Source organism: Pseudomyrmex gracilis, unplaced genomic scaffold, assembly GCF_002006095.1.
Source record: "Pseudomyrmex gracilis isolate BER0280 unplaced genomic scaffold, ASM200609v1 scaffold_51, whole genome shotgun sequence".
Taxonomy (NCBI): Eukaryota; Metazoa; Arthropoda; class Insecta; order Hymenoptera; family Formicidae; genus Pseudomyrmex; species Pseudomyrmex gracilis.
Genome location: NW_018020635.1, coordinates 587,873 through 615,779, shown reverse-complemented (window position 1 = coordinate 615,779; position 27,907 = coordinate 587,873). Strand labels below are relative to the sequence as shown.

The window sequence follows — 27,907 nt, the reverse complement described above, 5'->3', positions numbered from 1 at the left end:
CCCGACGGTCAAATATACAGAGTGTCCCAGAATTGCCGTACAATCTCTCGTAGGCAGGTAGAAGGAATAAAACTGAGTCAAAAAGTCCTGAACCATTTTTTTCTAGTATTTATAATAAAAAAGTAATTATTGAGTAAATCAGGCCAATCAGCGCCGACCTTTAGCCAGGCGCACGTCAGTGAGCCACGCGCCTGGTGTGTGTAAGCACTCCGCGCAGTTCACTGACGTGCGCCTGGCTAAAGGTCNGCGCTGATTGGCCTGATTTACTCAATAATTACTCTTTTATTATAAATAATAGAAAAAAATGGATCAGGACTTTTCGACTTTGTTTTATTCCTTCTATCTGCCTACGAGAGATTGTACGGCAATTCTGGGACACCCTGTATATTCTTCAAAATACTAATTAGAGCGTTAAATATATATGTATAAATTTTTCGCGTCATTAACACCGTAATGAGAATTGATCGTTTGTAATTCGTTGACGATGCCGTTTAAAGATAAAATTTAATTTGTTTTCGCGACGGTGATTCTTTCTGCGATGTAAATCTCGTTTGCGCATGTCTTTTCGGTGATTCTGTTCTCGTGATCGATGCGCTCGAATCTCTCTCGCGGTGCGGAGTCTCCTCTGCTCCAATCCGTAAATTAAGTCGCGCGTTACGTAAAAAACCGGCGGTGTTAACAACACCTGACGCGAACGAGCACGATAAAACGTGCTAGACCGTGAGAAACTCTAATTCGGACGTCAAAGACCGAGCGTGGGAAGATCGAGTAAAAAACAAAAACGCTATAACGTATTACACGTGTTTACATTTCTCCTGTAAAATTTACCGAACCGATCGCATAAATCGCTACATCGTAAAAAAAAATAAAAAAAAATAAAGGAACAATTTTGCTACATTTTTGCACCAACTTCGGTTTTCCGGTAAAGAAAATCACCGGTGTTTTGTGTGATTTTCTAAATTACTCTCGCGTGGCGCCGGGATTTGTGAAAAACGGGTTTATTATATTCTCATTTCATTTCTTTTTCAACTCGGAGGAATCTCTCCGATCGTATCTCTCTTCCCTTTCCGGATTCGCGTCCGAATCGCGGACAGGTGAAACAAGCATTACCGCGCGCGGTAATGTGGGTCGCGTGACGACGTTCAAAAGGTTTGATTAGAGCACAAACGGTGTGTGTGTGTGTGTGTGTGTGCGGAGTAGGACATAAATCCATTTATATAAATACCTTCGCGTGTGTGTTTTCTCTCACACACGGAGGTTCTGCGAAATTAAAAAAAAAATGTAATTTTTAAAGCGAGACGCGCACACAAAAAGAAGAAAGTGTATGTGTGTGCGATTGTAATTTATGATTATGGCCGTGCTTGTAAAAGATCGATCGCTCGGAAGCTTCAAGTCCAAGAAGAATTTTCGAAAGTGCGCGCGAACGCGCGATCACAGTTCTTCTCCCCCTCCTCCCCCGTTTTAGAAGTCGTCATCTTATATTCTCGGTCGACGTACCGATCGCGGTACATGACGTATCGTCTATGAAGGTCAGCGTGTGGTTCTAATCTCAACCTCACCGCCGCCACGCACGAAGAAAGTGCGGTATCACGGTCGCGCGGCCGGAAATTGTCGAATCTCTCCAGCCGCGTTTTACATCGTAATTGTTTGTATATATATATATATACGTACATATATATCTCTCTCGCGTCTCATTTCATTTCTAAAAAAAAAAAAGAATTCGAAGTACGCGCGAATTTTACGGGCTTTCCTTTTGTCACGCTTTCTCTCGGTGCTTTAAATCCTTATTTCCCCGTTTCGTTTAACATTCTCTTTATTTATATTTCGCGCACACGGCGCCATTTATCGTCGCTTCCATGAAAAAAAAAAAAAAAAAAAAACGTACGTAAGGAGAAGACTTTAATGTCGCCCTCGCGTGCGCTCGCGTCGGATAATCGAGCCAGGTTGTTCTTGTCGCTTCGTCATCGAGAGCGCAAAGAAGATCCGTTTCGCGAGACCGCAAACGAGAGCCTTGGAAACGTTTTACGGTTATTTCGGGATTTCAGGAATGCGATCCAATTTACGATAACGATCCGCGCGCGGACGCTCGTTGCCACGAGTTCCCCCAAAGAGGGAAGAACAAGTGCGCGCACACGTGGGGTGGATAAAGCGCTCGTCTCTCGCTCTCTTCTTCGTCTTCGCGGACGTTCCCGTCCATGGACGTGCTTGATTGGAAGAGCAAAGATGTATTTATAACTTCCCTTGAGGAATTCAAGAACGAAAGTTGAACCGCGGTTTATATCTTATACACATACATGAGTCGATTAGGCTCTGACCTGCATAGCGCGAGATTAATCGCGCGGTTACTAGATCGCGTGGAAACGACGATCAACAACTTTTTGAGATATCGAATGTATTTTACATCGCGCGCTCTGGTAACCAATGTACGTTTCTTAATTGTTGCTGTAATTTCTACTAGTTTTTAAAATAGAATTGAATAAAAAATAAAAAATAAATTATAATTTCTTAGCTTTTAAAATAATAAATACGATTTCAAGCTCTTATAAAATATAAAATGTAGAAAAATCGTGCGAGACTGCGTCATTTGTTTTCTAAATAATTTTTTTTTGCCACGAAAATACAAAAATAGATTTTCAAAAATTGAAATATTTCGTTATTTTGCTCGCGCAAATAAATTCGACTGTGACAAACAGAAACCGATACGTCATCGGGCATCGTTCCGTTACGCTCTCGCAATTTGTATCGCCCGCGGCGATATCATACAGATCTCAATTAATTCCGTTAAAGCGTCTGGTTTGTGTCTCTTTTCGCGCCGAGATAATCGCCAGATCGATGTCCCGGCTGGCACGCCAACTTGGTTGGAAATCCGATTCCAAGTCGACCTTCGGGCTCCTCCTCTCGCGTGCACGGTTACACCGGTGGCACCTGTAAATCTCCGCTGCCCACCACCTTTCTTCTTTTAACCCGCGCGACTTTGACAAAACGCGCCGAACGTATATTTGCATACCTTTTAAACGCGCCTTTATCTCGTCCGGCGTGTTTATTCGCGCGCAGTTTATTCCCCCGCGCGTCTGCGCGGCGTCCGTCGCGAACGCGATTTCATAAATCACGGCGACGAAGAAGGCAGAGCCGCTCGCAGAACGCGCCTGCCTTCTAATTGAAAGAGCAGGAAGAAGCTTCGGTCTTCTCTTCTCCCGACTCGATTATCCAGGAAAAACGGAAGACCGAGATTTCCGCCGTCCCCCGACTTGAAATCACGATTTCAATTGCCGCCGCACAAAGCTCGTTATCTTGCGCGAAAACCTTGTTCTTTTAACAATTTTTATAATTTAAAAATTACGAAATATAAATTTTGAAATATTTTTTTCTCAAGTGGAAAAAATCTATTTTGACATTAAACAACTTAGCAGTTGTTTGTAAAATACGTAACACACAGTCACAAATGTTTATAACTTTGTGATAAAATTATTTTAGATTTTTTGCAAAACGAGGACTTTTTTTTTTTTTATTATTAAATACACATGTACAGAAAGAGCGGCGTCTCTTTCTCTCTTTCTTTGACAGCCGAGGAACGTTCTTTCGCATCCCCTGTAAAAATGTGTAAATATATGAATATGACTTACGACAGTTTTGCCCCGAGGTGTACAGGCAGGGTTAACGAACAAGATTACGTTTTACAACATACACACACACACACACACCGCGAAGAACGATCGCGAATCTTTTACGACGCGGCGATAATTAATGTGCGTGCGCGCAAAACGCAATGGCGATTTCTCGCCATAATTCACGTCGTCGTTTTTCGCGCGTTTCCGAGGCTATCTATTTTAAACACTTCGGCGAAGAGGAAATGGCAGTCGGAAGAATATTGTTGTGAGCGCAAAGCAATGATTTACCCCCTCGTCGTGTCGTCTTCGTTGAGGTCGTCGTTGAGTCTCTTCCGAGAGATCTCGGTGCGCGCTGCTCCGTGTGTAAAAATCGCCGCAACGCGATTTTCAAGTTGTCGAACGAAACAAACGCGTGGAAAAATAATCAGACTTTTTTTTGTTTTACAACGTTTACTGACAAAAAAAGTTTCCTTAATACAATCGAGTCTACATACAGAATTGATTGCAACTATTGTTTTTGCGAGAGAAACGCTCGCGAAATGCAACGGTTGAAAAACGAGCGAAAAATGTCGTTTCAACGAGAACGGGAAAGGAACGTCTCTCGCAAAAGGGATAGCCGGGGGATATACATATATAAAAATATTTCAATTACAATATAAGAGTCAGCTGATAGTGGTGGGCCTTTAATCGATCTTCCGGAGCGAGTCGACTGCGCGGCTCACGTCGTATATATATCGCTAATTCGCCACGAATGTTCTCGCATTCTCGAGAAGCGAACAAGAACAGCGAACGACGCGCGATATATTATCGTTGCCCCCAATCGCCGCCCCGGAACGCGTCACGAAAAGACTAGAATGATTAAGAATAACGCGCCGGGCGCAATCGGAAACATGAGACGCACATATATATATGTATATATATAATATGTACCTACATGTGTAACGATTGATAATTAATAGCGATAATAATAATTATTATTATTACAATATTAATGCAAGAGAAGTGGGACGTCAGTGTTTTTTGATTTCCGGCGTACATATACATATAATGCTTTGTATATTCATATATATATCTATGTGTATCTATATATATATATATATCATATGTAACACGAGGAATACAATATGTACAGATGTCGCGACGCAAAGATCGAGAGTCTCTCTTCGAGATGTAAAAAAATCAAAATTTTGAAAAATTGACATTTTTTTTCGAAGACTTTTCTGGATAATAAATAAACGCCAGAAGACAGTGACTTGTTGACAACAATAATCCGCTTTATTAGTTTTTTTTTCGCAAATTGTCGCATTCGAAACTACGCAATTTCCCCCTACGATGCGTGTAAGTACACAACGTGATAAAAAAAAAAAAAAATTGCCTCTTTCCCCCCGCGCAGTTTTCTTCCGTTACAAATGAAGTTAAGAGAAGAGACGTAAATACAAGACGCGCATTTACGAAACAAACACGAGTCGTCTCGTCGTGCGCGTAACTACAAGATACTACACTTATACGCGGTAATACTACGCTAGAGTTTGATGAGTTATTTATACCTTTGCGGACTTTGTAAACTTCCGTTGCGTCTCTTAGTATTCTTCGATTGCGTAATCTTTTTTTTTCTTTTTTTTTTTTTTTAATTTCCGTCATTTATCACAGCATCGCGCGTTACAGCGTTCCTGTGTTTTATCGTCATCCCGTGCGCGTGCTTCCGCGGCGCGGAATCGAAAATCCGCGTGATTAATCGCGCGTTTGTGGATGCGCACACTTGTACCCCCGCGTAATAAATTATAACGCGCATCCTGACGCTTGGACAATTGCACAGCAATGCGAGAAACTCGCTGAATCGAATCTCGCGAGTTTCGCGGACGGATTTCGGATTACTTCGCGCGCACAGATTGTTCGGCTGAACGTCGATTCGACATTCTTCGCGTCGTCCTAACAATTAACAATTTGCGATTAACGCGTTTGAATTAACGCTTGCATGAAATTTCGACGACTCTCACAGGAGTCCGATAACCATCGGAAGACGTAGTGAGGAAATGCAATTCCGCATCTTCCGGAAATACAACGAGTTCTTATCCGGATAGGATAATCTCAATTCGCTCTTCTGTTCCCACGAGATAGTTCCGGACCTGTTCTCCTGAATCGTCGTCATCGCATGCCAACGCGCGTCTCTCCGCGCGAATCGATTTCCCGCGATGCGGTCGGGAGGGAATGTAATCCAATAAACCCGGGAGTTTCTTCTGCACTCTCTCTCTCTCTCTCTCTTTTCCTCTCTATCTCTCAGTCGGTGCACTCGGAAGCAAAGCTCTCGAGATCCACGTAGTGGCCGTTCATGTTGTCCTCAAGTAGCTGGGCGAGATCCCGGCGTAAAGTCTGGAATTCCGGTCTGCGATCGGGATCGGCGTGCCAGCAACGAGATATCACCCTGAAGAGCTCGCTTCGGCAGTGCGAAGGCCTCTCCAGTCGATAACCGTTGTGCACGTTCCGCATGACTTCCCGCGCCGTCATATCCGGGTACGGTGTTGAACCTGAAGACAGAGAGAGGAACGCATAGGTAGTGCGATCATTAACCGCTCGGAAACGCCGATATTATTCGCGCGCACGCACCGACCTCCTCCGACCTTTAGCAATTGTGACGCAAAGTTGTTCTAACAAGATACAAAACGAATCTCTTCTCCATTGGGTGGATATCGGGACGATATTTCTTACACATGTGTGAAGAGTAGCCAATCGTAATTGTTTGCACATTTGTAAGCGAGACGTTTTTTTATTTTAAACAAAAACTTGGATCTTTCCGGTTACACTTACTATGTTACGACTTCTCTTTCAAATAAAATTATTAAAATATCAAGAAATTATTCTCGCTCGTAATATAAAAATAAGTACTGAATCCAAATAAGGACATAAACGAGCATAAATGGGTGTTAGGAAAAATATATATATATAATATAATTATCAAATTAACAACTACATTAATAACATATATAACAAACGTTTCAACTCTTGACTTGAGTCATCTTCAGTGTTAACAATATATAAAAAAAAACAAATAATAAAATAAAATAAATACGCTATGCTGATGGAGGTGTTTTAAAAAATGCAGTCTTCTTGAGTTCATCCTCGAGTCTTAATGAGGTGATAGATCTGCCTACAAATGTTGAGTTAGAATACACTGATATATATTATATAAAAAACACAAATTACTCACAGGTAAAGATCTAAAATTATTAATTTATTTCGCAATTAAATTCTCAATCAATCCACAAGTCAATATATTTTTCCGATTCCGACAAATAAAAGTGATGAAAAATTTCACGAGTGGAGAAACAATAAAAAGCTGCAACGCAGCGTAAGCTGACAACGCGCGTGTTTATTCTTCATTCTGTTTTGCAATAGTTCCATTGATGTCGGCAGGTGTGTCCTTATTTTCATATCAAATAACAGCGAGACACGAGCGAGTTCTCGCGAACGTTTCAATATTTGTTCAGCAACAATTTACACCGATCTCTTTTCGCGCGGTGAGAAAACAAAAAAAAAAAAAAAAAAAAAAATTGAGTCTCCGCCCGAGACAGAAACACCCACCTAAGGTGACGATCTCCCACATCAGAATGCCGAAGCTCCAGACGTCGGTCTTGGTGGTGAACAGGGAGTAGATTAACGATTCCGGGGCCATCCAACGGATCGGCAGGGCGTTTCTGCCGTGTCTGGTCTCGATCACCTCGCCGTCCTCGTTGGCGAACCTCGACATGCCGAAGTCCGCGATCTTGCAAAGCTTGTTGTGATCCACGAGAACGTTTCTGGCGGCGAGGTCGCGGTGGATGATCTGCGCAACAGAGAAAACGGAGTCAACCGACGATAAAACGACGGGCAATAGCATCGACGGCACCGATCGTGTTCCATTTACGCGTGCGATTGCTTTACGGCCTACTAGCCGACCGCCGCGGCCTGACGGTCAATTACACGGTATTACCGGTATTGTCCGATGCGAACGAGGATTCGCTTCCAGAAAAACCGCCAGCCTTGAATCCGACAAAACGGGATAGCGTGACACAGAAGTCGCCGGAGGAACTTCTGTGTTAACGCGCGAAGGCAAATATTATTTCAGCGAGACACTCCGCCATTCTCGTCGTAGACCCGATAAATCTAGCGGTGTGTCGATCGGCCGCGATGTTCAACTTGTGCGGAGGATGTTCTTGAAAGAACAAACGAACGACAAAACGGGAAAATACATAAATTTCGTTTCTGATCTTCCGCGCGCGTATATGATGACAGGTGGAAGAGACATCTGCGACTGCTTACTTATCAAATATAAAAAAAAAGATCTTTAATTTGATCAAATATTTTTGTACGAACACAAAAAAAAAGTTTGCTGAAATGGCAAGATTAGTTACTATAAGATCGGAAAAAAATTTGCTAAGTCTGGTGAAGTTTTTTGTCTCGCCAATAAAATGTTTTGAAACAAGAACTTCCAGTACTATCAAAATTTTATTATATGTATATAAGATTTTTTTTTGATTATTATTTTAATTTTAATATAATTCTGTAATAGCAAAACTTTTTTTAACACAATTAGTGATAAATAGAGATTACTCTCAGGCTCTATAAGTCTTTTAAACTAATAATATATGAATATAAGGACATGAAGAGCCGTTCGCAGGATGTTGTGCGTGAATGTGAGAATATATATATGAATGCATATATATATATATATATATATATGTATTCACGTGTAATATAAAACTTTTTTTCCTTAAACATCTCTATAATCCTTGCGTAATAACTCTCCGTTGCAAATTATAATTCGAATAATCGCATATTGTTGCGTACGACTGAACGAGATTTCGTCAGTTTCGAAAAAAAAAAAAAAAAAACGCGCGGCGAAGGAAAAACCCAAACAATAATTATTGATACCTGTGATGCAAACGTGATGTTGCGAAATATTTCGGCGCATTAAGAGACCGCGCGCGGTTTTAACTCGAATGTGGAAATCCGGGGAATGCATCCACGACGCTGCGTATATACGCAGCTGGCACGCGCGCACTGTTATTTAGCTTGCGCGCGCGCGCCACGTGTAATTGTCTATTAACTCGGGAAAATAATTTTTGCCTTGTGTTTCCTCGAAGTTGTTACGCGACACGGAAACCGACAATTGAATCGATCGAGCGCTCGCGAGAGAGTTCGACTGGTCTTTGTTCTCCTCCCCCTAATTACCGTCAGTCGTGTGTCGTCCTCCTCGAAATCCGCGAGGACGCACACGTGAGATTTCCTCCTCGTCGCGAAACGCGGACGCGCGAGGGGCAACGACGAGTTGCGAAAAAGAAATATTTGCTTCGTTCGGCGGAATTCGCGTGTTTTTTAATCAAGAACGCGCGCGGCGGAATAACTTGGCACTTCGATTAACGCGCAACTTTCGCGCGGCTCGATTGTTTGCGCATAATATTGACAGAATTTTTTTCGGACACCGGTTTACGTTGAAATCGCGAACTTCGTGTTGGCGTTTTTTCTTTCACGCTATTAAAAAAGTTCGGTATATTAAGTGTTCGTAATGACCGTCGGTATGTTTGCAGATGTATTTATACTTCGAAAGAGAGTTAAAAATCGCGTCCGCGCATGCGCTTCACGTTTCTACTAAAATTATTCAGCAATATGAAAATATATACAAAATATAAAAAACTGTTTATCTTCTCTTTAGAAAATAAAAAAGTTTTCGACAGTACGCTCGTAATTTTGACGTACAAATTGTTTTTTACGACACACGTTATAATTTTTTATTGCAGCACGTGAATAGTTAGATCGTGTGCAGATCAGATTGTAAAAAAGTCGTTGACGATTCACGTAGCTTTCGATTCGGACAAAGAAACGCTCGACAAAGTATCCTTCGGACCTTGTTGTTTTTGTTTTTTTTTTTACAAGTAGGTAATAAAAACCTAATCTTTGCCTAGTGACACAGATCAGCAAGCAGAAACGTCACGCAGGGGGAGAGGTTTTACGACAGCGCGAAAATGTTTGAGATTAAACATTATTAGCGAGTTGTTTGTCGGAGAACATCCTCGAAGGGGACTCTCTCAATTTTTTGTGGAGGGTGTATCTCGCGAAGTGAAGAATATTTGCACTACGGGCTGTTTTTTGTTGTTTTGATTTTTATATATATGCACGAGAGATATACAAATCAAATTTAATTTCTAGAATCAAAGCGCGACCGACAACTTCGAGAAGTCGTAAATTCTTCGCGCAAAAATTATTTCTTCGCGCGTAAAAAAAAGAAATATTAAACTCGCGCACAACCGAAGCGCAAGCGCGAGCGCGCGCGATCTATCTACGAGGATACTACTACGAAGATACGTTATATTACTAGTAATTCTTACCTTTGCATCACCGCAACTGTAACTTTGTCAATTTATGCTTCGAGTTGCGCAAGACAACGATCGCCATGTTTCTCGGATGCGAGCGCGAACAAGGTTATTAATAATTGGCCGCAAAATCTTTACCGATACGCGCGCGGCAAGTAACAAACTTACTTAAAGAATTATTACGCGTTTGTATTTACGAGAAAAACATCGAAAAACATATAAAAGAAATAACATTTAAATATTGAAGTCTTAAGAATTTTATATTATTTTTATGTGAAAATATTTTAATTATTATCATTTATATTAAAATAAAATAAATTCTTTTTTAACTTTTTTAATTAATTATTAAAGATGTAAGGTTCAACAATAGCGTTCCAAGTGCAATATTTTGAACAATTAACATAAATCGATTGACACTCACGCAACGAGTCGGAAATTAACGACGGATTTTTTTGGCCAAAGAGTTTTAAACGTTCGCGCCGCGCATCGATTTGATCGAGGCGTCGAAATTTGTCGCCAGTTTCTTTCCACAGTTGTATTTAACAAAAGCGCACGTGCGAACGTCATTCAGAAAAATAAAACAAAAGATCCGAGCGAGAACCGCGCGTGAAGCAATTGTCATCAAGCGGTCGGTCTTGAAACGGTCTTTTTCTTCGCAAAGCGGGGACGACAATTAATTCGTTACGTCGAGAAACCTTCGCGAATATAAGTCGCGTGAATAATCAAAGAAAGATTAATCAACACGCCGCGCGTCGTGGTTATGAGAATCGAGAACGTAACGTTACCAAGGACTGTTGGAATATATATTGGCGTAACGCGATACGAGATTTTGTTACCTCCGTAATAATATAATAAATACGCGACATTGAGAAAAATTTTCTTCTCAGCGCGAGCGATAATTAGTCGCGCCGATGAGACCTCGCCGGGTTTTTTCAGCTCGTAAACAAATAGCCTAGTTGTGCGCAATGAAAGACGATCGGCGTGACATTTCGCGAATCGACGTTTCACGATCTCGTGTCATCGAGACACAAGGTCGCGTCTCGAGATGCGATAATCGATGAGACATAAAAAATTATTTTACTGCCCGCTTCGACAATGGAAAAGGTCGTTTTCGCGAACCTCTTTGAAATCAGCACAAACGCGTGCGACGCGTTTGTTTTCGTCCGCAAAAAATACAATAGAATACGAATCGACCGCTAATTAGTCAGTTTGCTGAAATTCAAGCGGTTTTTCTGCTTCTAAAAATACAATCACAACAGGTTGTTTTTTTTTTTTTTTTTTTTTTCGACTGACCATTCAATCGTCCTAACAACACCGAAAAAATTGTATTCTTGTTTTGAGGATATCCCACTTACTTTAAGTATATTTTATACTAAAATAGGCGCCAAGAAGAGAGTTTCTTATTTTAAGAGGAAAATCCTCTAAATAGTAATATTGATAAGAATATATACTGATTAGAATATAAAAAGCCTCTATAGAAAAACATATATATCTCACTATCGAAAAAGACTATATTCTTAAATAACGAATATATTCTTAATTTCAGAAGAATATCATCTAAAATCTTTAAGAAGATTTTTTAAGTATAAAATCTTCTACTTACAAGAATATAATTTTTTCGGTGAAGAGACGAACATACGTACCTTTTTGGACGCGAGATATTCCATGCCCCTGGCCACGCAGTATCCGAAAACCGTGAGGTCCCTGGACGTCAGAGCCGCGGAGTCCTCGCTGAAGTTGTAGAAGTACTGCCTGGTGCGGTGATCGCGCAGATACGCGAGCAACTTGCCGTACATGACGTACTCCAGTATGAGATAATGAGGCTCTGTAATCAGAGAAGATCAACGCTGCCGTGTGTGTATTCATGAAAAACGGAGCGTGTCGCGCCACGTAAAGTGTGCGCGAACACAAGAGAGAGAGATCTCAATCGAAGGATAAACGCCGCTGACTTATTCACCGCGACTCGTTACTCATACCATTCAAATGAGCGCGATTTTTTTCCGCGAGACAAACGGTATTACGCGCGGAGACATGTGCGGACTCTTTCTTAAGCGAGGCGCTTTGCCATTCAATGCGCGACGCGACAAAAGCCTGAAAAATATTGCCGCCGCGCGCATAGACGAAGCGGCATTTCCCCTCGCTCGCTCGCGCGCGCGCGCGCGCGCGCTTTGTTACGCTTTCCAAGGCTTCGTGAAATTTTTCCCGACTGCATTCGACGACGACGACGACGCATTGAGCCTCGTTTACAATCCCCGGTTGTACACCCGGGAGAAAAATACGTCAATACGCTCGACGTGCTCGAGTTGCAAATGCGCGGAACTTCTATAAGTGTTATTACTTACTGATTTATTGTTAAGCGCGAATATATACTCCGCGACAATATCTATTTTGTCGCAAGAACGTGGGAGAATCGAAATGATTTAAAGTCCAAGCAATTTAAAATCGCGCACTTCTCGAAATGTGCGCGCGCGCGCTTGTAATACAAGAGTCGTCCCGCTTGATTGTAACTTATGAAGTCGCGCTCGCTCTCTCACGCCCTCGTATAATTCTCATATTAGGCCAACATTAGGGCCACCCTTCAGATAATTCTCATTTGCGACGCTCGTTCGCGCGCGATATCCCCGGATATGTTTTACAGAGTGGATTAAATTTGACGTAATGTTTACGACATTATTCGTTTTCCTCCTTCGTATCGAGCCGTACGTTATCAGCCGCGCGTGCTGCGCACGGTTTATCGACTTGCGATCGACGTAATAATGCCGTGTAGAAGACCGCGCGCATATGTGCTAATACAAATATTATAACAATATTTACCAAATTTATATTCACTCGTACGTTCGTCTCTTTTGTCAAATATAAGAAAATCGAGATTGAAAATTTGTTGAAAGGAGATGACAAGTATATTTTACATTTTTTAAATATAAAATGTTAAAAAAATATACCGAAGCAGATTTAAATGATCAAAAATCAGTCTTAATAAAAATTTGTTTTACGTAAAAGTAATTTTTTATACAAAATTGTTAAAAAATACCAACACACACAATTCTCTCGTACGATCTTCGATACACCGTCGGGTCCGTTGTATTTTGCAAGTGCGACGCTTGTTGGATTTGCGCCAACAAAAACAACAGTTCGCGCCAACGAACGTTTGGCTCGCAAAAATTGCGCTTACCCCGCGCCTATGTCGATCGATATGGCACGCGTGCGATACAATAGCCGTGACGAATGCAAAGCGGTAGAGAGGTAGGTGCGCGACGATACGTGGGCACACCGGTATCGCGCGCGCACACGTCTCTTACGTAAATCATATTTTGCACATAATAATAGTGGAAACACGTTCGCATTGACGAAGCGACGCGATAAGAGAATATATATATTATTTTCTCCGACGTGTTGAAAGAAAAACAAGTCGAGATGCGTTCGTTTTTAATCTCAACGTCTCGCGATACGCAAATTGTTTCTCTCTCTCTGTCTCTCTCTCGTATTGAAACACGCAACCCGTGCGCGCGATGGCATTGGAGATTTTTCTGCAAATCGAGGATTCTCTCGAGGCTTACGAGGTTACGCCTCGCGGCGCGACGCGCGTGTGCAATTAATTCCATGTCAAATGTTTTGGAACACTTGCCGACGATAACGACAAAGAATGAGGAGGTCAAGAGGGAGGCGCGACGTGTCGTCGTAAAAGTAAAAACGACTCGAAACCGTGTCGCGCGACGTCTTCGGTTCCCGGCTCGCTATCTCGCGTGAAAAATTCGTGTCACGGGGACGAGATATCGGAGATTTTAAAGGAATGCCGGCTTCTTAATGCCGCTCCTATTTCATACACGTTCGTAAAGTCCGACATATTTAACCGAAATTTGATCAGAAAGAGAGAGAGAGAGAGAGAGAGAAAAATAACGAAAGGATGACCGAATAACAGAACCTCTCGTTCGTGACGCGAATTATTTTTATTGTCGACGAAGAAAGAAAAAGATTGATTGATTGATTTTGATTGAAGCTTCATTTATTATGCGCTCTGGGAATAACATTCCCCTCAAGCGCAGAAAAGCAAAGAAAACTATTTACATAAAATCAGAATAAAATAAAACAAAACAAAATCGAAAAATAATAGTAATAAACAAACAAATAAAAATAAAAATAATAAAAAATAAATAAAAATAAAAATAATAAAAGTAAAAATAAAAGTAATAATAATTGAGAAACAATAAATAATGTGTGATAATATCAAATAATAACAAAAGATACAAAAATAAATCAGAAATAAGACAGAAAAGAAGTGAGTTAAGCATTTTACATATTAAAGAGAAATTATTCAGAATTTGATAATAAATGAATAAAGAATTTATTATAGAAAACACAGTAGGGTGCCCTGCGAATTTCTGCCGGTATAGCGTTCCAGATGTCAACACATACACATCTGAACGAGCGTCTAAAAGATTCAGTTCGACTCAGAGGGAGAACCAAAAAAGAGAGAGAGCGAGAAAGAAAATTTCTCGATAATTAAAAACAACTTGATGCGACTGCAATCGTATTTACGTTCAGCATCACGCGCGTTAAAATTTATCTCATCGTTAATTTATCGCGAAATAAAAGGGGAGCCCCTCCATTTGTTTTTTATTTTTACATCAAGGGCGTAAAAATTTGTTTGAACTCGTAAAGTCTATCTTCACCGTTCGGTTGTTGTTTGGTCGCTAATAATTTTCTCCGGTGACCGAAATGACGGTTCGACGGTGAGTTTTATTATTCCGAACGGCGATCATAAACCGGTCAAAAGGCCTTTTTCTCTTGACGAACGCTGCCACGACGCGGACGACGAAGAAGAAATGCGGACGTGGCGGTCGCAAAACGATATATGCGCGCGGAGCGGAGCTCCGAAATTTAAATGTCGTAAATTTTATTACGCGGTCGAGAGCCCATATCGCGTTCGAACTGTATTCCCGTTCTCTATTGTGCCGCGAGCCCTTGAAGAAGAAACTACCAAGTCCTCGAGATATGCGACGACGTTCGAGAGACGGTTGCGTTTTTAATCTCGTTGTGAAAAAGAGTTTAGCCGCCGTGATCATCCCGTTTTCTCGCGCTACGAGCGCGTTTTATCTTCGTTTTCAACGAGAAACAAAATTGGGGCCGCGCACCGGTAAATCTCTTTTCTCTCGCGCTCGAACAATGTTTCTTGCACATCCTCGGATTTCGAATCGTGAAACACGTTTTCGACAACCGTCGATGATTGATTCGCGCTCACTCTGACGTTTGTCGGAGCAGAGAAAATGTTTTAAAGCGCGAGTTAGTATAGTATCTTGTACACGCTCTGCTTCCTCGACAAAAACTTTTTTCGACGAACTTCTGTTTTACCGGTGTGCTGTATTATCGCGAGGCGGGAGATTTCTAATCTCCCCCGAAAGAAAGGAAGCTATCTTTTCCGTGGCGCGAGGTTTTTGATCGACGGAAAATTATGATATAGAAAAAAAGAACACATTAACAAACATATTATTGTATAAATAAACTTACGTAATTTTATTAAGTAGAAATGGATTGCACACGCATGTCGCGATCGCGTCGTCGCTCGAATTTTATTTTTTTTTTTTGTCCATTTTCGATCTCTTCTTTGACGGGAACGTCGTAATAAACCGATCGTCTCGCGAGGACGCACGAGAGCTTAAATAGACGTATTGTGCAACGCGAACGGGAGCACACACATCGTATGGAAATTTATACGAAACGATGAGAAACGACGATATCGAGTAGCGTCGAGCCAAAGACGTATAATGGTTTCTCTCTACTTCTTCGTGGCCCGACACGTGTGGGCTTCCGTTCGAGCGGACTGTGATGTCTCTACCGGTCGTCGCGCGGTAAAAAACATCTCGAACCGATTCGGTCAGTTGTTGTTCGATTTAAGAAATAAACAAAAATTTCGAAATACACAGTTACAGATTTCGCAATTGTTTGCGCATTGTTTTTACAAAAAGAAATTTCTGAATATCATTTCAGAATACGCATCGTGTGATATTTTTGTTTACAATGTAATATGTTACACGATTTTATTTGAGAATAACGCGAATCGCGTTTTGCATAAAAATATTGTATTTGCTTCTCGCATCACACCTGCTGTTTCTCGCGCATCGTCGTTTTTTAACGCGAAAAAGCGCCAATTCGCAGTTTCACTCCCGTCGTCGCGAGTTTTCACGAGATCGAGACGTGGGTTTTATTTGCCGAAGCAATTACGCGAGTGAAAATCATTTTGCCGATTCGTTGCGCGATTACTTTCGGAAATGAAATCCCCCCCCGGCGCATCCTCGCGATCCTCTTCCTCCGGTTCTTAATCGATTCGGTTTTGTGGAAGCAATATGCAATACGCCGCGTGGTTATCCGGTTCTCAATAAACGTCGCAACAAAATTACCAAGAAACGATCCATCATCGATCATACTTTTGTTTGCAAATCGACGAGCGCGATCATCGGTATTTTTACACAGACTCGCGGAGAGAGATTCGCGAGAAAAGAACGGAACTGCGTCACGTAGGAGGAAAAACAAAATACACACATCTTCTGACATTTGGATAATGTGTTTCGTAATTTTTTTTCTCGAGAATTTGCGCGCGCGACAAACGAACGATTTCGATTTTTTTAACAAACAATCGCTCACTCCGCTAATAATCGAGAAGATAACAAAAGCGAATTACACGGTGATTTTTTATTCGTCGAGCTGTCGCCGTTTGTTAAGAAATTATCTGCAATTATTCGCCGCGGCGTAGATAACGACAATTACACGAGATGAGACAGATAAATCTTTCTGTGCAAACAAAGCGATTCGCACGCAATTATCATAATAATTGTTTAATTTATTGTACGAGCGCGGACGCAGGGAGAAAACAGCGTTTTCATCATTTTTTTTATTCTTATCTTTCCGATATAAAACACGCGGGACATAAATCACTCGACTACGCGCGATTATCGATTTTTGACGTGTAAACACGCGATGGACGAAAACAAAAAAAAAAAAAAAAAAATAAATAAATAAATAAACCTGTTTTTCGCAGACGTTCGTCCGATTTCGGCACGTTCGCAATAAATTGCGGCGCGAATCGAGTCACGGCGTGTATCTACGTATTAAAAACGAGAATGCGATAGGGATTTATCGCGTCGCTTCGCGATAAAAAAAACGTGTCGTTTCGCGGAAATTTGAATTAATTCGCTAGATCGTTGAAACTCGCGAATTTTGCGATTAAATCGCACAAGGACGACCGGTGTGTCGGTGGAGGAAGATACGCCGAGAGAGCGGCGTCAAGACACACACACGCACACACTCCTCGCGGATCGGAGGAGAGTCCACCGAATGCGATTCTCTATATCTCCATCTTCCTCTCGCGATGGATGCCTGATTACTTAATTACCATATACAACGGCGTTTCTGCCGTCGGGGAGATGCGCGCCGTGGCAGTTAAAACGCCATTAGTTTTTATAAAGTTTCGCCGCGGATCCGCGCGCGCGATCGCGGCGACACGCAAGGTCGAAGATAAGTGACGGTAATGAGGAAGATTCAACGAGCAGGCTGCAGTTGCAGGCCCCGGTGCAACGCACAGGTGCAGGGCGCCGATTACACGCTCGCGATGTGGGCTCGAAAGAGCGCGCGGGGGAGGAGGGGGGGGGAGAATGGTGCGCGCTTCCGCGGGAAATTGCACGATGCGTGTCGCGCTGCCGGTACGTGCCGATTGCCGCGTGGCGTGTCTCTCACGTTCCAGTTTAATTATATATCGTACACGCGAGGATGCGCGCTTCGTGCTCATGAATCGAAGTGGAAGTAATTTTTCGTTAAACGAAAAAACGAAAGATGATTAAACACAGCGCGCAAACGGGAACATAAAAAAAACAAATAACTGAAACAATGATGTTTATTGTTCGAGAGAATTTGAATATTTACAAAAATTGTAAATGACACCTTACCTTCCTCGGTGCAGCAACCAAGAAGTGTCACGACGTTCGGATGACTGCCAAGTTGCTTCATGATCTCGAGTTCTCGATCTAAATCCTCTTTTTCCCGATCGGAAGCGCCTTCCTTGACAGTTTTCACCGCAACCAGTCGCGTTGTGCCTTGATGACCTGTCAAGTCGTCAGCCTCGGCCTTCCATACCTGACGTTTAATTAAATCACATTTTTGTTACAATTCTCGCAAATTGTTTTGAACGCAACAGTTACGCTCAAATAATTGCGTTAATAAACGACAATTAATTAATTCGCGATTTTTAAATAATATACTTCTGTACGACATTTCTTGTAAATTTTTTAAAACACAGTTACGTTCGAGTGGTTTTGTTAATGAACGACAATTAATTAATTTTGTATAATTTTCTATTAAGGGAATAACGTCCACGTTTGTTTTTCAATTAAGAACGTTATATCGTATTGCGATGTTCTAAAAATATATAATTTTCTTGATCGTTCGTCTTATTATCGTTAATTCGTATCGAAAAAAAAAAAAATCTATCGTGACGGATTGCACTTCTCTGCCGTTTCCCACAATCGATTTTGCATAATCAGTTCGATTATGCCAACAATTACGCTAACTGTCTGTTACCCGCGCCTCATGAATAGGCGGCGCGATCAAATCGCACATGTCAATAGCTGTTATTACGAATGAACGCGGCTGAAATTTCGCCGCGTATATATATTTTCGAGTATATAAAGATAAAATCCCGCTTGAGAGCGGGACACGAGCCGAGAGGAAAAAGCTACCGAATTTGTCGCGAGTGTTTAACGTTCCCGCGCGCGAGAGCAAAATATTTTGGAAAATAAAAAACTTCAGATCGAACGATCGGAAATTACAGACTTCGCTCGTGTGTGTTTCTTTTTTTTTTTTTTTTTTTTTTCAATAGCATTTGAAAATGTCTTCTTACCTGACCGAAGTTTCCCTGCCCGAGGACGGTTTGTAATCTAAGCTTATCTCTGGGAAACTCCCATCTGGATTCCTGTGACGGCGGAGGCGGCGGTTTCTCAGCTTCGTGACACTGTGCAGGATAGAATCGTGATAGACCAGTGTAAATTGCAGTTTAGAAAACACATCAACAGTCAAAAAAAAGTAATTGGCACGCGCGTGAAAGCGAACGTCCGTCTATCTTACGCGCGCGGAATTCACGTGTGTGTGACGCAAACTTTTCTCCGCGCCAGGAAAACAAACTTTCCACCGTACTTTCCACCGACGTTAATTTTCGCTATATACGTAACGAACTCAAATCTGTTTATTGCGCAATTAACGTACGCGAATAATTGCGAGCGCGACAAAGATAATTTAAATCAAATGCGATTTTTCGATAAATCGTCAAAAATTGAACGCGTTCTCCGAACGATAATTATTGTTTAATTAACTGTCAAGTTAATTAAACGCGGATCGACGGGGCTGATTAATTTCTCACCAAGTGCTGTATCCTCGGTAGCTTCGTGATCGCCTTCTCGATGGACGTTTTGAAATCGCCATTTTCGAGATTGAGAGCGTCCTTTCTGCAGCTTATCTCCGATGACGTGTCCGACTCCTCGAGCACCTGCGTGCATAAGCAACTCAACGTCAGACTAAAACATGCGACACAGCATTACCGCACGTCGTCGTTTGCACGCGCGCGCGCGCGCGCGTCGGGGAGCCTCTCTCGAATCGGTCGTCACGTCGGTTTTTAATTGGGAGACGCGGATCGCGGCCGCGTGGCAACGAGGAGGATCACCGACGCCGTCTTAGACGTATCTCCGCGAGTAATATTGCCGGCATAAAATTAGATAAACGTAGCGCGAACACGCGTGAAACTACGCGATGACACTTGTTACGACAACGATAAAACGCAAAAATGACGGTCGGAGAGAGATGTGTGCTATTATATGGGAATGAAATATCTAAATATTTTCTACAACTATAGGAACAGGGCGCAGCGAGAATCGCGAACAATTAAAATATAAAAAATGTTTAATTATTTGAAAAAAATGAATTAAAAATTTTTTAAACAATTATGACTTAAGTCTCGTTGAAATTAATAACAAGAAATATATAAGGCCTTGCGAGCCATTCGCAGGATGTTTGAGCGGAAACTGTGCGTGTATATATATATATATGTATATACACATGTAACGAATTCAACTTGTAAATTTTTACAAGTGAGTGTTTTTTTAATTGAAATCTCAATTCTTGAATTCATACGGGATGCTGGAATTGCATCTCACATATGAGAGACCCCGGATACCCCCCTAACTAATTTTAAAATATTGCGAAAAAAACTCCTCGGCCAGGAGTGTCAAAATAAAAATTTTTTTTTTTGTTTTTTTTTTATTACATTTTCTTGTCAATGTTTTCTACGACTGAGAACACACATGGCAACTATAATAGAACGTGAATAATTAACATAACAGAAAATGTTCAATTAAAACAAAAAATAATGTTTTATTTTTTTCGCAACTTAATTTTCTTGTCAATGATTTTATTTTACTAATTGCGTCAATGATTGGATCGCGGATAAAATTGCATTTAATCGAGTCAAAGATCCATTACAATTTTTTTTTATCGATTGTTCCGCGTGGCGCTTATTGACATCGAACAAGAACGAGCGAAGGTGATTTATTATCGAGAAGCGAATTACATCGAGGAGACGTAATCGATACGCGAGGCGAAATAAAAATCGCGCTGTGTTTTTATTGTTGCGCGCGTCGTGTTTTTTTTTTTCGAGGAAGAGAGAGCACCCGCACACAGCGCGAGAGGAACGCCTCGTGCTACGCGAACGTATCGAAAAGAGTATAGGACAACGTGTGCGTTCGCCCTGTCGACGATGAAATTTCAATCTCGAGAGGAGGAACACAGCGCGCCCGAGTTCGGTTCCCGTGAGACAAGATCCCGAAACGGTCCCCCGGCTTATTTATTTGGTGTTCCCGCACACTCGACTTTCTTTTTCTCTCTCCTCTTCTTTCCCCCCCCTCCCCATTTGCATGCTCCTTTTTTTCTCTTTTACCGTCCACCTTTGTACCTTCGTTCAGATTTATTTCCACGACTGTCGGTTTAAATTTAAATTTATGCTCGCGTTTATTATTTATTACCTGTATTTCTCGCGCCGAAGAATTTCGCTTATGTCATTTCCGGAAATTTTTTCTGCGTTCTGTAATATACCTTTAATTCTTGTTTTTTTTTTTTTTTTTTAAATCACAAAGCAAAGATTTATCGATGTCGACAACTTTGCACTTTGCCGAGTGCAAAATCCAATTGTCGATCCAACAATTTTTTAATTTGACACACAACTCGCGTCACGTGCAACTCGTTAGAAACATCGCGAAGTGTCTCGAGCGCGTCACGCGAGCGAGTGTGTGCGTGAACAATTACATTCCCGCGTATTGAATTATTATTATTATTCTCGTTTTCCAACGTGACGTGACACCAGAGAGAAGTGATTTTTTGTTTCTTTCTCCGCAATCTCGGTCGAAGGAAAATTCCGCGGTAAAGAAATGATCGAGAGGATAATGAGCTCGACAATTTTCGCATTACGCCTTATTATTATCCGTGCGCGTTCGTTTTTCTCATTATCGTAACACGCGCCGCCACCACGACTTTCCGCGTCCGATGATTCGATCCTCCTCCTCGAGAGACATCGCGAGATTATATTCTGCATACAATGAACTTGTAATTGCCGACGGGAGATCATTACCCATTTCGTGAATCATCATCGAAGCGAGGGGGAGAGGGAGAACGAGCCAACCTTCACAAAGGAAATTATTCGATGACCGCGTTTGATACTCATTCGCGACAGGAAAAAAAAGCGCGACCTTTTGGAATGTAATATATTCAGATACTTTTTTTTTTTTGTGAGTTTATTGGGCGCGTCGGAATTGATCGACAACAAACAATTTGCGACTAACAAACGACGACTGTCGGAAGCAATTTTGACACGATTGCAGCGTGTCGGGCTAAAATCTCGTCGATGTCACGAGATAACGAACGACTTAATGTGTGTGTGTGTGTGTGTGTGTGTGTGTGTGTGTGATAAATGCGACTAACGCGCCATGATAATCCCCGAGCGTGCTGCGTAACGGTACGTAAGTGGTGCTGCAGCTCCTCGTAACGAACGGGGAAGATTCGCAAACCTCCGCCGCGGCGCGCATTCAATTAAAAACGGAGTTCAACGCGCTTTGTCCTCTTCTTTCCGCGAGAATGATTTCTCTGCGAGCGAGCGGAGAATTGAAAGCGAATCCAATTAAAATCGCGTTATTTTGCAAGGAGTGTTTGCGAGAGAGAGAGAGAAGAGGATCACGTTGGCGCTCTTCTCCGTACACAACGGCGCGCGTTAGGCAATTTCGTTGCCGATATATTCAATCGGCGCGCCCGCGCTTCAAAGACGAAATAAAATAAATCGCGAAGCAACACTTTCTAATCCCGCGAGATCGCGCGCGACCTCAAAACCACTTTGCTCGCGTTTCAAACGCTCACCTTACGATTCCTAAGTATCAGTCTTCTGAGAATGAGCCCAACACCGACGGCGATGGGAAAGACGACGAGGGTTGCGAGGATGTAGGTGACCACGGCGACCGTTTCCTGGGTGGCGATCGCGTCGCCGTCGTGACGCTTCAGTATCACATCACTGACGTTCATCATCGACTCGCGCTGACTAACCGAGATCGGCCCGCCGGTCTCGAAGAACGTCCTGTTGGGCCCGGCGGGATGGTATATCGTGCCGTTGTACTCAGGCAGGGTCGAGTGATGATAAGCGGGCCTGTACCTGGTCCTGTTTGCGGCCACGGGCGCGAAGGAAGATCCTCTGGAGAACGTGGTTGGAGCGGCGGTGGTGGTGTTCTCGCGATTTTCCTCGTGTTTGTTTTTGCGCGAGTTTGGTGTCACCGTCGGTTCCTTAGACTTGAGAACGGGAACGGTGGTCGACGTGCTTCCGCCGATTTCCGTCGTGCTGACGACAGTCGGCTCGGGTGTCTTCTCCGTCGTCGTTAAAGGACTCAGGTCCTCTTCCTTCACGGGATTCTCCACCGGAAGCACCACTCGCGGCCGTTCCGTGCCGCGCGCAAAGCCGTCCATTCGATCGCTGCCGTTGAAGATGTCCGACGTGTTGTACAGATGCATGATCGGCAACACGTCGTCTTTGTCTTTCGACTTGTCCGACAAATTACGCGCCCTGACTTCCGGCGATCTCTCGCCGGAAATGCGTTTCCCGTTTTCTGTCACCGGCGAAACTTCCGATTTTTTGTCCGAAGACGCGTCGTCCGCGGGACGAGTGTCATCGCGAATTGGCGACGCTGTTGTGGTCGTTGTTGTGGTCGACGTTGTCGTCGCGTCCTTGGCCCGATACCTCTTCTGGATCTCGGAGGGATCCAAATTGTTCGGTTCCGGCGCTTTCGCCACGTCCGTCGGCCTCAAGGTGAAAGTCTCCGAACCGTCGACGGTGGTCCTTTCCGCTTCCGTCAGTATCCTGGGAGTGACTGGAAAAACCGGTGCTGCCGGCGTGGCACCGCTCGCGGTCGTCGCGACAGTTTCCTCCAGTTGCTCGTTCACTGTCACGGTCGTCGCGGCGGCGGTGACGCCGTCCGTCACGTTCGCGTCGGTCTTCGCGACATCCTGATTGTCCTCGGTCCCAACATTGTCCCCGTCACTCATCACCGTTGACGCGGTGACAACGTCCTCCGCGACATAAACGTCGGACTTGACGTCCACCGTCTCCGTTGTCGTTACATCGTCGACGGACAAATCGTCCATTGTCTCGGCGCTCGAATTTCGACTCAACTTCCCCATAACGACGCTCTCCGACGGACTGCTGTCACCCGGCACTTCGTTCACCGCACGCGCGACCTCCCGAAGAGAACCGACACTCGGTGCCTCATTGTCCGAATTAATCCTACCGCGGTCCCCAACCGTCCCGTTCAATGATCGAACCTCGTTCACCACCGACACCCTTTCCTTGACTCTGTCCTTTTCTCGATTCTCACCGGACTTCAATCTCCTGCTGCTCGGGGACTTCAATCCGCTCTGAGGTGCCAGCACTCGGCGACGCTTGTTGTTCACCACCGAGGATTCTTCGTTGACGTTCGATCTCTGATTCAGCACCGCGCTCGCGCTCTTCCGTAGAAACCTGCGGTCATTAGCACCCTCCTGCTCGACGCCGCTTCGTGACTTGGCTTGGTTCCACCTGACCGGTTCCCCGCTTCCGGGCTCGGCCGACTTGACGGGTCTAGTCGGTGAGATAACACTATCGTTCGTGGCGGCAGCTGCCGCTCGTTGGCCGCTTGCCCGTTGCTGCTGTGGCAAAGCGACTTTCCTCGATCGTTCCCCCACCAGGCCGTCAACAACAACAGTGGGCGACGCTTCAGCGACTGCGACTGGTTCGACGGTCGCGCCGGTACTGAGTCCCGCCGGCGTTCGCGCCGGTTCTATACTGGCACGAGGAAGCAGAAGAGGAGAAGACTGCGGCAGCAGCGGCGGCGGCGGCGGCGACGACGACGGCGGCGGCGGCGGCGATGGTTGCTGCTGCTGAGGCCGCCGCTGCGACGGTCCAGCGCTCGTTATCTCGGCACCGCTACTACCAGCACGACGACCAGCACTTCCTCCTCCCCGTTCTTCCTCGCTTAACCCAGGTCCGGTGTAGTTGCGCAACAATCGCGTCACGTTCGTTATCGTGTACGCGTACACGTGTTGCTGCTGAGGTTGCGGCCGCTGCCAATTTGAGACACCTGTCGTCGCGGACAACGACAGTTCCGTCGTAAGTGACGTCGTCGATGATGATTTCGGCGCTTTATCATCGCGAACCGGTCGTCGATCCGCGACGGAATCCGCGGATACCGGTTGCTTAACGGTATTATGCGTTCGATCGTTCTCGGTCGCGAAACTCGGCAGCGCCAGAGGACTGTCGTCCGGGACGACAATTCGCAGCGTCGTCGACGATTCCGTCGGTCTCGGCGACGACGACGTCTCGACAATGCTCGACTCGCGAGATCTCGTTCTCACCTTCTCGACACTCGTCGTCGTCGGTCTCGACTCGGACGACTTTGTCAGGCTCTTTGAATCCACGACTTTGTCCGCTTCGATTTTTTTCCCGACATTCGTTTCCTCGACAAAGTCATTTGTCATTTTCCGAAGGCTCTCGCCGCTCGCGACGGTCTCGTTCGAGAGTTTTTCGTCATCGGCGGTTTCACTCTCCGCGTCGTCGCGCCGTCGCGATATCTGGGTCGTCGTGCCCGCGTCGACGACGTGGGCGGCGACTCCTCTCTCCCGCAGAGTCCGATCCTGAGTCTCCGCGTGAGCGGACGAGTCGCCGCGCCGATCGCCGCTCGACTCGTTGCTCGGGATGACGTTGGACGCGACGTCCGCCGTGGGCCTCGTCTTCCGGTAATACAGTCCGTTGCCCGGGCTTCTGAACGTGTTCTTGATCCTCGACACCTGGTTCTTCTCGACCGTGCGACGATCCACCGCTATGTTCATCTCGTCGTTGACGATCTCCTCCGCCGGCGCGGCTATCGTCGCGCTGAATCTCTTCGCGGAGTAACGTCGGCGCGACGAGGTCGGCACCGAGATACTCGACGTCGTCTCGACGGAATTGTTACTGCCGGTGATATTGTGCGCGTCCGGATGAAGCTTTTGACCAAAGTACAGAAACTGCGACATGTCCTCCACGGGGATGTTGCTCTCGACCGGTCGGAAGTGATTGTAAAGCGACTCCGGCATCGACACGGTGTTCTTCTTGCGCGTTTCCGCGTCTCCGGACTTTTGACCGTTCGAGACGACGATCGGAGACAAAGTCGAAGACTCGCTCGTCGATACCTCGATCTTTGACCCCGTTCTCGGAGTCTGCGACTCGGTTTCGATCATTTTCTCGACCGATTTCCTCGGCGGAGTTTTCTCTTCCCCGGTCGTTTCCGTTCGCGCGCTGGTCACGTAGTCGCTGTGTCTGGTCTCCTGAGTCTCGAGGATGTCCGGAGGATCCTTGGACGTGGCGTCGCCGGGTCGAGGCGCGCGACTCGACGCGATTCGAGGCGACGACTCGTGCACACGCTGGTTCAGAATCTGTCGTCTGCGAGCGAGCAAGTTGCGCAGCGCCTGCTCGCGCTTAGCCTTCGACAGCTCCGCGTGCGAAGAGGACGTGCGCGCTCGACGATGCGCATCTCCGACCGGTGCGTCTGCGAACATAAAGAAAAAATACCATCGTCGGTTTACTTCGGTTTTTTCCGCTCTCTCTCTCTCTCTCTTTCTCTCTCGGACTTTATTACGTAAAATAATTAGAATAGTTACTCTCCGCGCAATTACCTCATTAGTCGAAAGGAAAGGAGGAAGGAATATGAAGATACACAATTTCCCGCGGACTCTTCATTACTTTGTTGTTTGTGTGTGCGAGAGCATTTAGCGCCGTCGGGCAGATGTTATCTGCCCGAACGACGCGCGTCGAAGAAACGCGCGTCTCAACGAAGTGTAAATAAATAACCGCGCGCGTTTTCTAAAATGCTAATTGATCCCGCATGCGGAACAATGACATGGCGCGTAACACGCAACGATTATTAAAAGTTCCGGTTCGTTCCGCGGCACGGTTCCGCGACGGAACGGGGGGAAAAGGAATAAAAAATTTTCTTTCCCGCGCGCGATAATAAATAAAGACCGGCGCTCGCCAATCGCGTCAGAATTGTTTTCTCCGAGGTGTGAAAACCGGAAGAACACACATCGACACCCCGCCTCTCTCTGGCTCTTCTCCGCAACGAGTTCTAATTGAGTTCTCGATTGTGCACGTCGCGAGATCGACGCCGGGAAAGAAATTCGCGCGCGGACTTCTTTAAAAAGTAACGGTGATTCTCCTCCTCGCGGCCGGTTTGGGACACGAGAGAGAGAGGGTCCGGTACCGTTACCTCCTCCTCTCCGTCCAACGAGCTTCGTTCCGCCGCGTAATCGTTCGTCGTGTTTGCAAAAACAATCCCTCCGTCGCGTTCGCGTAAAAATTTCAAGTGTGTACATCCTGCTCGAGTTATTTTTTTTCTCTCTACAAAGAAATGATTTACAAACGTCACGCCCCCCATCCCGTCGCCGGTCCACTTTGTTGCAAGATTCTGAACACCGGAACGTTCACTTTTTTTCAGCGTCGCTTCTGAGATTAAAAATGTTTTTTAAAGAAACCTTTAGATAGATAGATATTTTGTGTTACGCTGAGTAGAAGAAATTTTGGTCGCGAAAAATAAAAAAAAAATACTGAACGTCTCAATGCGCGATTTCTTCGACGATTGATCGTCGCTGCGCTCTCGAACGATCCTCTTCGACGGCGCTCGAGAGAGAATTTCTGGTTTTCTCTCGTGATCGCGCGGTAACGCCGACAACCCTATCGTGCGGATAATGGGCGTTTCGCTTCGCTTCGGAAATTCGTCCGCGTTGTAAAACGCCCGCTGTAGAACGCGCGCCGTAATCTCCAACGTACAAGCATGTTCCGCACGCGGTCATCATTAAGAGCTCGTCCGCGGGAATCGAGACGAGGAGATGCCCGCGCGCGCGTCGCGAATTTATCCTCTCTCGAGCTCCTTTCTTTGGGTCAAAAAAAAAACTCGCAACGAACTGAATTTACAGCGACGAAGGTGCAACTTGTCGGCTCGTTAAAGCGATCAATATGCTACTTCGTAACGTGGGATGAGATTTCGGAAGTTCCCCAAATCTCTCTTTGCGTATCCGAGGATTATCGCGAGACGGGAGGAGTCGGTCGGCGGCTCCTCTGCTTTTCACTCGCGTCCGATACGTATTATTCTGCCCCCAAACGTTTTTATTTTTATTTGAAATGAACTCGAAAGGGTTTCTAGAATTCTATAGGGATTTGCGAGATTATTTGCGACGTGAGTCTAACGTACGGGGCACATCGTATATCGCCGTAATGTGCGGAAAAATGTTCAAGATACCCCCCCGCACAGAGGAGAACAATAATTTTCAAATAAAGTACATTTTATATGCGAATTTTAAATACGGTTTTTTATTCGGTGG

The 27,907-nt window shown here is 44.6% G+C and overlaps 1 protein-coding gene across 1 annotated transcript; it reads right to left on the bottom strand.

Annotated features, from left to right (window-relative positions):
* Positions 1-5,154: 5,154 nt before the first annotated feature.
* Positions 5,155-26,089, bottom strand: LOC109853575 (mucin-17-like). The gene is made up of 8 exons (XM_020425818.1): positions 24,537-26,089; positions 22,394-24,341; positions 19,359-19,484; positions 18,843-18,953; positions 17,893-18,079; positions 11,599-11,780; positions 7,188-7,428; positions 5,155-6,133 (listed from the first exon to the last, which is right to left on the bottom strand). The coding sequence occupies exons 1-8, from the start codon at positions 26,087-26,089 to the stop codon at positions 5,886-5,888; spliced, it is 4,596 nt and encodes a 1,531-aa protein (XP_020281407.1). The 3' UTR covers positions 5,155-5,885.
* Positions 26,090-27,907: the final 1,818 nt, after the last annotated feature.